Raw genomic sequence first — 12,731 nt, forward strand, 5'->3', positions numbered from 1 at the left:
TGACACATACTCATGTTATACTTAATATGAATATCATGTTATTTACTCTTTCAAGAATTATACTTCACTTTTTTAAAGTGTATTTACTTTGAGAGGGTGAGAGAGCGAGCAAGCGTGCAAGGGGGGGGGGGCAGAGAGAGAGAGGGAGAGAGAGAACCCCAAGCAGGCTTCTGGCTGTCATTGCAGAACTCAGTGTAGCGCTCTGTCTCAGGAACCATGAGATCACGACCCGAGCCAAAATCAGGAGTCGGATGCTTAACTGACTGAGCCACCCGGGGCACCCCTGAGAATTATACTGTAAAATGTATTTGCACTAGGGGTGCCCCGGGTGGCTCAGTCAGTTAAGTGTCAGACTCGATCTCAGCTTAAGTCTTGATCTCAGGGTTGTGAATTCAAGCCCCACGTTGGGCTCCATGCTGGCTGTGGAGTCTACTTTAAAAAAAACAAAAAAAAGAGGGGCGCCTGGGTGGCTCAGTCGGTTGGGCATCTGACTTCGGCTCAGGTCACGATCTCGCAGTCCGTGAGTTCGAGCCCCGCATCAGGCTCTGGGCTGACAGCTCAGAGCCTGGAGCCTGTTTCAGATTCTGTGTCTCCCTCTCTCTCTGACCCTCCCCCATTCATGCTCTGTCTCTCTCTGTCTCAAAAATAAATAAACGTAAAAAAAAAATTTTTTAAAAAAGAAAAAAATAGAGAGTACTTGCCCTATAGGAATTCACATATTATTTGAGTGAAAATAAGATATGGAGAAATCATAAAGGCAATATACAGTAAATGATACATTATCAGTATGGATTTGAGGGGCTGTGGTACAGTTTCTGTATGACTATGTTCTTTTTATTTGTACTGCATTGCTCAGATTTACTTAGCAGACAGTTCTGCTTTGCATTACTGAGTGCCAAGAAAGGACGTAGAAATACACTAGGCACAATCTTTGTCCTAGAGTTGTTAACAGTCTCGTGTGGGAGAACACATGAACAAATCATCATAAAGTAATGACAACGGATGGAGAAGAGAAGAACATTTATGACCTTACTCTGTCCAGGGGCCCCTGGGTGGCTCAGTCGGTTAAGCGTCCAACTCTTGATTTTGTCTCGGGTCCTGATCTCATAGTTGGTGGGATCAAGCCCCACATCAGGCTCTGTGCTGAGAGCACAGAGCCTGCTTGGGATTCTCTCTCCCTCTCTCTCTGGCCCTCCTACTCTCACGCTCTCTCTCAAAATAAATAAAAAAACATCCCCCAAAACCCCCCAAAACGACGTTACTGTGTCCTTATGCTTTATATTTATTATGATGCTTTATATTATTTCATTAAAACCTAAACATTTGGAGGAATTTTACCCCCAATTTTATCATTGGAGCACGGACAACCAGCTAATTGCTATAATTAAATAAATACGAATAAATGTATGAATAAATGAATAAAAGGTAGGAGAGGCCAAAAGCAATTCTACATGTTTTAATTCCTGAGGCCAAAGCTTTTCCCTTATTTTCCTTGGAAAATCATTTGGTTGACTCCGGACTCAAGCTAAATCCTGCCTCCCAAAGACCCACAGGATGGAAACCCTGGCACAGGCCTGGCAAATGAGGACAAAGCGTCCCCGCAGGACTGGAGTTTTTCTCAGGTTTGGAAGTAACTGGGATCAGCTCCTTGCTGGGAGCCATAGATCCGGAAGGTCAGAGGAAGGTAAGGTTAGTTTCACTCCTTGAGCTTTCTCGTCTTCAGCCTTCGGTGCTGTTGGGGCACCTGGTATTTGAGAGAGGTGGCACTCAGGGTTGGGTCTCACTTGGCAAAGCACCAGAGATTGGTCCCCCCCACCCCCGCCCGCAACGCTGGAGAGAGTCACAGAAGCTGGATGGTAAACACGAGCAAATATTGACAGAACTGAGAGTCAGGGTAACACCATCTGGCCCGTCTGCAGTTCAAAGGGCCTGGTCAACTGGGTTTGCATGACACAACCAGGCAGTTTCTAAAACTGAATTTTAAAACGGGCAGCTCATCAGCCGCCCCTTTGTGTTTTTGCAAAATCGCTCCCTGCACTAACTTCTTCACAGCTGTTCTTATTTCCTTTGGTAGAATTTTTTTTTTTCATTCTTCCTAGGGAAGAGAAATCAATACAACATCTCCAGGAGGGAGGTGGTTGGTATCTCCTACTTTGATCCAAACCACGTGTTGTCTGTGTTGGGTTAATTCCAGCCTGGGTCAAGCAACTGATCGCAAGATGTTTTTGCGGGTTGTGTGCTATCTTGTGGTTGTGTGGCCGATTTCTGCCTCATACGGTGCGTATGCTTAAGATTAGTTTCTAGGGTACTTGATATCAGCCTGCGGGGTATGAAGCATGCTGTCTATGGTTTTAATGAAATTTAAGTCAATGAAATGTATTTCCTTTATTGAAAAATGTCAAATGACTTGGCCTAATGCCCTGTACTCAGTAGGGGCTTAGTAAATATTTAATGATAATTCTGCTCTATGAAGCGGGTGGTTAACTGTACCAATTTGGTACCAAAAAGTACCAATTTCAAAATCTCGAGAGGTCTTGTCTGTTATAAACTCCAGAAATGCTATTTGGAAAGGGAATTGTATCTTCATGGTTGAATTGAATGTAATGCCCGTTATCCTTTTGAAAACAAAACTTTGGGAATTCTTGGGAAGGGGGGGATGGGGATGTACATGGACATGGAATTGTACAAGGAAGGAGAATCAATAATCCAGGAAAAGGACACTCGGATGGCTGTCTAACGGGGCCTCGTCACAGCACGTGATAACGCCAAGTGAATCTGTTTTCTTTTTCCTTCCAACAGAGAACTGTCCAGAACTCCCCCCAGTGGGATATAGCATATTTGTTGCAAAGAAGGTCGAGGGACAAATTCTGGGGACTTTCTTTTGTATCAAGGGCTACCACCTGGTAGGAGAGAAAACCTTTATTTGCAATGCCTCTGGGGAGTGGAATAATCCCACTCCCACATGCCAATGTGAGTTGAAATTTTGTTTCTTTGTGTATCTTGTCATCTCGCTCCGCTCTTACACATCCTACCTCCCGCAGGCCGCCTTAAAACTTTATAAGACAAAAATTCTCAACTTCTGGGAATTAATTTTTAAAGCACCCCAGGGTGGAACTTCTCTTACAAGGTACATGGTCAGCTCTTGCTCAGTGTTGATTTAATTAGTTGATTAATAGAATTAATAGACTCAATCACCCCTGCAGGGAGGGAAGAATTTCTACCATATATTAAAACTGCCTTTTTTTGGGGGGGAGGTCTAATTTAATATCATACTCCTTTAAAATTTTTATGTTCTAGAAATCTATTTATAGAATTTCTAGAACATAAAAATTGTAAATATATACAAAAGACAAAAAAGCAAAATCAGGTCATATGCACTCATCACTGAGCTTCAACAATTGTCAACATGTAACTAATCTTTTTTCTCAACGATTCTGTTTTGCATGGTTATTATTTTGAAGTAAATATGTCATATTTTATTTCATCCATTATATGACTTTTGAACTGGGAAACATTTATATTCTCAATTTACAGATGTGAGAACTGAGATCCAAGTGATTTGCTCAAATTCACAAAACTCACTTGTGGTGTCTGTAGAGACAGAGAATAACTGCTCAATATCCTCGTTATTATTAGTATTTTTAGGAATAGTTGGCTTTGTTCTCCTTGATACCTAGAGTAAAGCACACCAAATGTTTATCCTGTATTTATACCAGCAAGTTCATCTTCTCTCCTGTTTTTTTCACAGAGGGGTAGGGGGGTGGGGGGGGTAAGCAAAATGAAACAAAGTACAAACTGATGAGTGATGTGTCTATTCATGGAGGAAAGGGAGGGAAAAACTTGCCTCCAGCATAGGGTGAAGTATTTTCAGCAACGCTTACCAGGATGCTGAACATGCCATTGATCATTTCCAGTTATGTGCTTAGTTACTTTTCGTAAGTTCAAGTGCCAACTGTCACTCTTGTGCATGACCAAGACCTTTCCTACCACACTTAGGCCAACCTAGTCCCTTCGCGTCCTGACTGATACGGTTTGGTCCCATGTAGGAGTCCCTGTTATAAAGTACAGTTTTAGTTCTGATTTCTATTCTCTCATTGAAGTCTGAGGAGGTCTAGCCTCCGCAGTGGCGGACTTTCTCCTGCTCTTTCCGATCACTTCCTGTTTTCTTCTTCAGTGGGCCACTGTCCTGACCCTGTGCTGGTGAATGGCGAACCCAGTTTCTCAGGTCCTGTGAATGTGAGTGACAAAGTCACTTTTAAGTGCAATGAGAACTATATCCTCCAGGGCAGCAACTGGAGTCAGTGCATGAACGACCACACCTGGATGCCTCCCTTACCCATCTGCAAAAGCAGTAAGTGTCAGAGAAACAAGCACCAACCCAAAGACACTGACCAGAGGGACACCCTAGGCATTTGTCACATCCCTGCAATGATGTTTTCCTCTTATTTTATTTTATTTTTTTGTATCTGGGAAGGGTCTGGGATCTCGGAGGAAGCCAGAAAACAAATGGAGCTCACAGAGCCAAAACTCACCTCAAATGATACATTCCAATGAAACAAACAGCATCCAAACAATGAACACTTTATTTCCCCTCTCAAGTAGGATTCCTTTCCTACTAAGTCCAACACAGGATAGTTTGGGGCATCTGACTTTTTTGTTCGTTTGTTTGTTTCATGATAATGCCTTACAGTTCTTATTTGAAAAATACATGAAAACGGGAAGAGGACCATATCTCATCCATTGCAAAATTATATAAAATAAGAGTTGAGGGGCGCCTGGGTGGCTTAGTGGGTTAAGTGTCTGACTTTGGCTCAGGTGTTGATCTCGCGGTTCATGAGTTTGAGCCCCGCTTTGGGCTCTGTGCTGACAGCTCAGAGCCTGGAGCCTGCTTTGGACTCGGGGTCTCCCTCTCTCTCTGCCACTCCCCCTGCTCACACACTGTCTCTGTCTCTCAAAAAAAAAAAAAAAAGTACCTCCTCCTTCTAACGTATATTAGAAGTACCTCCTTCTCACATGGTAATTCACACTTCTCAGAGGAAATTAGTAGGAATGTGTTTGCTTCATGTCTTTTCCTACGTTTATGCAGACATTTAAAATAAACAAATGCACACACACATATCTACACACATATACACTTACAAAAATGGGACTTTGTGCTATGTATTGTTTAAATTTTTTTTTTATGTAACATTATACATGGGAATCTTTTTCGATCAGTATATGTGGCTGTATCTCCTGCTTTTATTTATTTGTTTTTCCTATCTCCTGCTTTTAAAAAATAATATGGATACACCATCAGTTATTCCATATCTCTAGTATTGATGAACGTTTGTTCTATTTCTGTATTTTTGCTATTACAAACAATGCTGAAAGGAATGTTATGTATGTATACATATACATATATCTTTATGTCTATGCTATTATTTCTGTAGGATAGATTCCTAGAATGATTGGTAAGTCACAGGATATACTTATTTGTAAAACATACTTAAAAGATCCAAGAAATTCTACTAAAAAACTTCATTCTTGGACACAAAATAAATATTGAAAAATCAATAGTATTACTTTCTAATAATTATGATGTGACTATTGAAATGTAAAAATAATTCCATTCATGAGACCTATATGAAAATTTACTGAAGGACATGGAATAAGACTTAAATAAAAGATATACCATGGTCCTGCATGGACAGACTGGTATTGCAATGGAATTCTACCCAGAGTTTCTTTTTTTTTTTATTTTCTTTTTTAACGTTTACTTATTTTTGAGACAGAGAGAGACAGAGCATGAACGGGGGAGGGTCAGAGAGAGGGAGACACAGAATCTGAAACAGACTCCAGGCTCTGAGCTGTCAGCACAGAGCCCGACGCGGGGCTCGAACTCACGGACCGCGAGATCACGACCTGAGCCGAAGTCGGCCGCTTAACCGACTGAGCCACCCAGGCGCCCCAAGAGTTTCAAATTTAAAGGTATAAAACAAAAAATTGAGTTTGAAATCTCCTTTGGGAGGGTACATATCTAACACTACAGATTTGTTTATTTAAAGACTTAATTTTTTTCAGACTTAGTTTTTTAGAGCAGTTTTAGATTCATAATAAAACCGAGGGGAAGGTATAGAGATTTCCCATACACTCCCTATCCCCGCATATGCACAGCCTCCTACACTGTCAACATCATTCACCAGATTAGTACTATTTTTTTTTGTTGTTGTTACCAAGGATGAACCAATGTTAATACATCATATTCTCCCCAAATCCATAGTTACCTAAGGATTCACTCTTGGTGTTTTACATTCAGTGGGTTCGGACATGTGTGTAATGATGTATATCTATCATTACAATATCATACAGAGTCTTTTCACTGCTCTAAAAATCCTCTGTGCTCTATTTATTGGTCTACTTCCCCCGCCCATCTCAGCCATTGATCTTTTTATTGTTTCTATAGTTTTTCCTTCTCCAGAATGTCATATATTTGGAATCATATAGTATGTAGCCTCTTCAGACTGCCTTTTTTTCTACCTAGAAATATACATTTAAGGTTCCTCCACGTCTTTTCATAGCTTGACAGCTAATTCTCTTTTATCGTTGAATAATATCCCGTTTCCGGATGTACCATAAGTTTATCGATCCGATCACCTCCTGAAGGACATCTTGCTTGCTTCCAAGTTTTGACATTTATGAGGAAAGCTGCTATAGATATCGGGTGCAGGTTTTTGTGTGGATGTAAGTTTTCAACTCCTTTGGATAAACACCGAAGAGGGCGATTGTTGGCTCTTATGGGAAGAGTAGATTTAGTTTTTTTCTAAGAAACCATCAAACTGTCTTGCAAAGTGGCTGTATCATTTTGCATTCCCACCAGCAACGTAGGAGAGGCCTTGTGGCTCCACATCCTTGTCAGCATTTGGTGTTGTCAGTGTTCCAGACTGGCCACTCTAATGGTTGTATAATGATATCTCCTTGTTTCAATTTGCATTTCCGGATGACAAATGATGTCAAGTATCTTGTCATATGCTGGTTTTCCATCTGTATATGTTCTTTGATGAGGTGTCGGTAAGGTTTGGGGCCCATTTTTTATTTATTTATATTTTTATTATTTTTATTTTATTTTATTTTAATTTTTTAAAATGTTTTTATTTATTTTTGAGACAGAGAGAGACAGAGCATGAACTGGGGAGAGGCAGAGAGAGAGGGAGACACAGAATCCGAAGCAGGCTCCAGGCTCTGAGCTGTCAGCACGGAGCCCGATGTGGGGCTCAAACTCACGAACCGTGAGATCGTGACCTGAGCCGAAGTCGGACGCTTAACTGACTGAGCCACCCAGGCGCCCCTATTTTTTTTTTAAATTTAAATCCAAGTTAGTTAACACATAGTGTAATAATGATTTCAGGAATACAATTTAGTAATTCATCACTTACATTTAACACCCATTGCTCACACCAACAAGTGCCCTCCTTAATGCTCATCACTCATTTACCCATCCCTCTACCTAACATCCCTCCAGCAACCCTCAGTTTGTTCTCTGTATTTAAGAATCTCATGGTTTGTCTCTCTCATGTTTTTATCTCATTTTTGCTTCCCTTCCCCTATGTTTATGGCAAATTTTAAGGCTAGACAATTCCAAGATTAGCCCCCAAACAGCATTTATATTCCTCAAATTTATGGAAAGATAATGAATATAACTAATAATTACAGAAATGAATAGTAAAATTAGATACACATGTTTTACTGATCAAATTAGCAAATAAAAAAAATGATTTCACCTAACATCGTTCATGATATGAGGGGCTAGTCACTGATGTCAGTGAGGAAAAGAGATATCATTCTGTAGATATATTTTGGCAGTAGCTATTAAAATAATAGGCAGCTTTTTGTTATTTTTAATTTTTTTAATTATTTTATTATAGAGAAAGAGAGAGAGCGTGAGTGGAGGAGAGGGGCAGAGGGAGAGAGAAAGAGAATCCTAAGAAGACTCCATGCTCAGCACAGAGACTGATGCAGGGCTCGATCCCATGACCCTGGGATTATGACCGGGGCTGAAATCAAGAGATGCTCAACCGACTGAGCCACTCAGGTGTCCCAATAAGCAGTTTAAAAGCACAAACTATATGTAGCCTCTTTCAAGGAGTTAGGGGTTACTTGAAACATACATATATACTGTAGGCAGTTAAATTACAAGCATATAACATCATTATTATTAGCCTGACACAGGTTTAAAGAATTTATTTCTTTTAATCTCTTTTAATTCAGTATTTCCCATTCTAGCTCTGAAATGCAGGATCTCTGTCTTTTTGTGTTAGTTCATTGCCCAATTCTAAAGAAAGCTCCTTAGGTCCCCGAGTAAAGCAGATTCTTTTCTGCTTAGGCCCAAGATCCATATTATCTCTTTCAGTTGAAAACTGTACTCTTAAAAGTTACCAGGAGAGCCCTGTCTGTACTGGGGTTCCTTAATCAACTCATGGAAATCCTTTTTCCTTTCCTCTATACAGCTTTTGAACTCAGTTTTTGATCTTCTAAAAATTATTTATTAACTTCTCAAAGAAAACATCTGTGGTGTAGAAAAATACAGAAAATAAAACATTTAATTACCTACAAACCTACTACCCAGAAGTAACAGAGTACTTTGATATATAATTTTCAGGCTTTTTTTCTGTTCATATACGTTGATGCATGAGTGTATTTTACAAAAATAGCGTTTTATGCTATTATTATAATTACATTTCCATTTGTATGTATTATTACAATATCACATACTATGTACTATACTAACACATACTCTTTTATGCTTTGCTGTTTTTACTCAACTATTTGGTTTGAAGGCATTTATGTTTCCATAAATATATACCTACGTAATTATTCTTCATTCACCCTTTAACCTTGATCATCATGTTTAGATGTATATAATCTCAGAGCTCAAAGGGACTTAAGAAATAATTCTGTTTAACCTGCTCATCTCATAGGTTAGGAGGGAAACCGAGAAAGATAAAATCAAGGGTCGTGGAAGAGGCAGAACCCCAAATTCACAACATCTCGTACTTTGTCCAACTCTCTTTCCACAATTTTATAGACTCATCTTTCCTCCCAGTTGTATCCTGCGTTTCTGAAGCTCTCGTGTTGCACACTTCTGTCCCACAGAGAACGTCAGCCTCCATTTGAACGCCCACCATGTATCTCCTCTCTTAGGGAGTTGCTACTCCCACCTCTACCTCTGGTTTAATTTTTCTTTTCTTGTACCCTGACGATCTCTACAATTTAAACTTCCTTTCCTCAAAACTCATGCCAATCAGAAAGCACTCCCCCATTCCTAATCACTCAGCGGATGAGCAGGTGAAGGCAGTCTCTCCCAGGATAAACATGATTCTGACCAGAAGGAAGTGAATGGAGAAGGTGTCCTAAGATCCCGCATAGACAGCTAAACTTAGGGGTGCTGTTAACTGAGCGTAACTCATTCCTGTTCTCCTGTTTCTCAGGAGACTGTGGCCCTCCTGGGAATCTGGCTCATGGCTATTTTGAGGGAAGAGATTTCAACTTAGGTTCGACCATTACTTACTACTGTGAAGACAGGTAAGTGTATGCAGCCTTTCAAATGTGAGATCGTGGGGCGCCTGGGTGGCTCAGTCAGTGAAGCATCCGATTTCAGCTCAGGTCATGATCTCACAGTTTGTGAGGTTGAGCCCCAGGGCGGACTCTGTGCTCTGAGTCTCTCTCTCCCTCTCTTTCTTCTCCTCCCCTGCTTGTGCACGTTCTCTCTCTCTCTCTCTCTCTCTCTCTCTCTCTTTCTCTCTCTCACCCCCCCCCTCAAAATAAGTAAATAAAAATTTAAAAAAATTATTAAAAAAAAAACCCACAAGGGGCGCCTGGGTGGCGCGGTCGGTTAAGCGTCCGACTTCAGCCAGGTCACGATCTCGCGGTCCGTGAGTTCGAGCCCCGCGTCGGGCTCTGGGCGGATGGCTCAGAGCCTGGAGCCTGTTTCCGATTCTGTGTCTCCCTCTCTCTCTGCCCCTCCCCTGTTCATGCTCTGTCTCTCTCAGTCCCCCAAAAAATAAATAAACGTTGAAAAAAAAAATTAAAAAAAAAAACCCACAAAGTGAGATCTTGCCCATTGACTGGTAGCTTTGTTGTGGGGAGTGACCCAGCCTGTGTCACCTCGTGCCCTGACTTCCTACTGCTTCAGGAGTCTGAGCTCATTCTGACGAGAGCTGCTTTGGCCACTGCCAGCTGTCCCCAGTCTCTAAAAGATAGACTCATGTCTTTATCCTAAAGTATTTAGTGTATTTATCCTAAAGTATTACATTTTTTTTCTCTTAGTTGAGACGGGGGCATCTGGGTGGCTCGGTGGGTTGAGCGTCCGACGCTTGATTTCAGCTCAGGTCATGAGCCCAGGGTCATGGCCTCGAGCCCCATGTTGGTCTCTGGGCTAAGCATGGAGCCTGCTTGGGATTCTCATTTGCCCCCTCTCTCGGCCCCTCCCCTACTTGTGCACACACTCTGTCTCAAATAAAAAAAAAAGACAAGAGAAGATATTTAAAATGTATGTTTTTTTCTAAAGACTCTCAGCACAAAAACTCAAAGAAACACAGAACACATGGAGGTAAAGAAAGAGAATGATTTATTGTCCCAGCTTGCCACCCCCCCCCCCCCCCACAATCTGGTTTCCTATTTGCAGTTCTTTGAATTAAAAAATATATATCCTTTTTAAAAAAAAAAGAAAAAGAAAGAGAATGACTTATAGAGCTTTAATACATCCTAATTAAATTCTAACCTTAATTTAGACTACCTCATCCTCTAGCTTACAGATGACCTACTCTTTCCTTGGCTTCAACCTTGTTAACTCGGGGTCGTGTTGCTTCACTAGCATTTCTGTCTCATTATAAACTTCCAGTGGGCATGTTTTTTTTCTGATTAAAAGCTGTATCTCCTTCCTAAGATTTATTTGAGGATTTTCTCTAGCTTTCCACTCCTTTTTAGAGAGTAGATGACAGATTTTTTTTAAGTTATTGAATGATGAACACTTCGTCCCTCACCCTCTCCACCCGACAACTGTGTGTGAACACACGTATTCAGATCTCACTGGCCCATGTTTTACAGATTGAATTATCACTTGGGTCGTCTCCACCCCCAAAAGGAGAGTAACTTTAGTTGATGGCTGCTTTGTAATACCGAAATAACTTAAGCATTTATTAAGGCTCGGGGAGGTGGATCCTATCACCATATGAAATGCGGAAAACAACGATACAAAACCAATCTGGCTGCCTTAGCCCAGATCAGAGGTGGAAAGGTTAAGTGTTGTTGCCATTCTAATGTCTGTTCAGGTACCACTTGGTGGGCACGCGGGACCAACGGTGCGTTGATGGGGAGTGGAGCAGTGCACCTCCAGTCTGTGAGTTGATCCAAGAAGCTCCCAAACCAATTCCACAGACTAAGTTTGAACGGGTGCTTGTAAGTGGTAGGCTTTTGTCTGTCTTGTTCACAGTTGTATCTCCTGGCACATGCTCAGTAAATATCTGTTCACTGTGGGATGTTTTTGAAGAGTTGGCCTTGGCCCGATTGTAGAAGAGGGATCATAAGCTATTAATTCGTATTTTTACATGAGAAGTTCTCATTCACCACCATCATCACAAACACCTCATGAGGACGTGTTGGTAAGAGTTATTGTCTCATGGACTTTATAGAGCGAGTTTTATATACTCATGTCTTAGACTTGTATGTATTGCTGTAAAAAGTCTCTGAAATTCTTCTAGATTTTAAAAAACCCTGAACAGATCAATTTTCATTGAGATCCCTTTTATAGATCCCTCTTTTTTTTTTTTATTACTGGGATAACAATAAGTATACATAAGCTAGAAAAATTTAAGTGATTCATCACGTTGAATACCCAGATCAGGGACCTAAACGCTACGCATTAGCTTCGGAGTATATGGCTTCAGAGAATCTCAGTTCTTAAGCTGTAACTTACTTAAAAAAAAAAAAAATTCTTTTTCAGCTTGCCTTTCAGGAGACGAAAGACCTTTGCAAAGCCATGCGGAACTTTATGAAAAGACTCAAGGAAAATTCCTTAACGATGGAGGAACTAAAATATTTTCTGGAAATTCAGAAAGCCAAGCTGCAGCCAAAAAATGAGGCCCTGACATTATAGCTGAGCAGGCTGGGTCATAGAAAAGCACCCTATGAATAAACCTTCTTCTTGGTTCTAAAACCGGTTTCAGATTTTTCTCTCATTAGACTGAAACACAGCTTCACTGTACAGTAACCAACTGTAGTTGCATAAAGCACCTTGTGTGTGTGTGTGTGAGAGAGAGAGAGAGACAGAGACAGAGACAGAGGCAGAGAGAGAGTATGTGACAGTGTGAGCGTGTGTGTGCTGCTCTTACGTGGTGGTTGTCTGTTTAAGACTAGAATTTAGCAGCACATCAATGGGGAGTGAAGGATTTAATTTCCAGTCCGTAAGGAGAATGGGAAGCTCAGATCCCAGCTAGGGGGATGCCTCATAGTTTAATGAGATGCAAATGGTGAGGCACAAAATAACCTCAAATTAACCAACACTTATGAGGCAAAAATTAACCTCTCAATTTGAGAAAACAGACTCTGAATAATTATATCCTTAAAACGACCTATTGAGACAAAAGTAGAGTTAGGACCTAACCTGTGTCTTCTGAGTCTCCCCTATATCCTGTTTACGGAACCACGTTTCTAAATCTTCTGCAGTAATATTGCTTACCACATTTAGATGAAAC

The 12,731-nt window shown here is 40.8% G+C and overlaps 1 protein-coding gene across 5 annotated transcripts; it reads left to right on the forward strand.

Annotated features, from left to right (window-relative positions):
* Window positions 1-1,539: 1,539 nt before the first annotated feature.
* C4BPB (complement component 4 binding protein beta) lies at window positions 1,540-12,193 on the forward strand. 5 transcript variants are annotated; one of them, XR_003425620.2, is made up of 8 exons: window positions 1,540-1,689; window positions 2,100-2,277; window positions 2,800-2,970; window positions 4,175-4,351; window positions 9,468-9,561; window positions 11,310-11,377; window positions 11,471-11,639; window positions 11,981-12,193. XR_003425620.2 is itself a non-coding variant. In XM_053209269.1 (7 exons), the coding sequence occupies exons 1-7, from the start codon at window positions 1,555-1,557 to the stop codon at window positions 12,131-12,133; spliced, it is 1,035 nt and encodes a 344-aa protein (XP_053065244.1). In that variant the 5' UTR covers window positions 1,540-1,554; the 3' UTR covers window positions 12,134-12,193. The 5 variants fall into 5 exon arrangements, 4 of the variants coding, with proteins under 4 accessions (XP_053065244.1, XP_014935472.2, XP_053065245.1 ...); XM_053209269.1 differs by lacking the exon at window positions 11,471-11,639 and having other exon boundaries at window positions 11,310-11,436; XM_015079986.3 differs by lacking the exon at window positions 11,471-11,639.
* Window positions 12,194-12,731: the final 538 nt, after the last annotated feature.

This window comes from Acinonyx jubatus, chromosome E4 (assembly GCF_027475565.1).
Source record: "Acinonyx jubatus isolate Ajub_Pintada_27869175 chromosome E4, VMU_Ajub_asm_v1.0, whole genome shotgun sequence".
Classification (NCBI taxonomy): Eukaryota; Metazoa; Chordata; class Mammalia; order Carnivora; family Felidae; genus Acinonyx; species Acinonyx jubatus.

Bases quoted from the DNA above. Each gene is read 5' to 3' on its own strand.
- C4BPB (XM_053209269.1), top strand. From the start codon at position 1,555: ATGGAAACCCTGGCACAGGCCTGGCAAATGAGGACAAAGCGTCCCCGC. The intron at 2,278-2,799 runs GTGCGTATGCTT...TCCTTCCAACAG, and splicing joins GCCGATTTCTGCCTCATACG to AGAACTGTCCAGAACTCCCC. The intron at 11,437-11,980 runs GTAAGTGGTAGG...ATTCTTTTTCAG, and splicing joins CTAAGTTTGAACGGGTGCTT to CTTGCCTTTCAGGAGACGAA.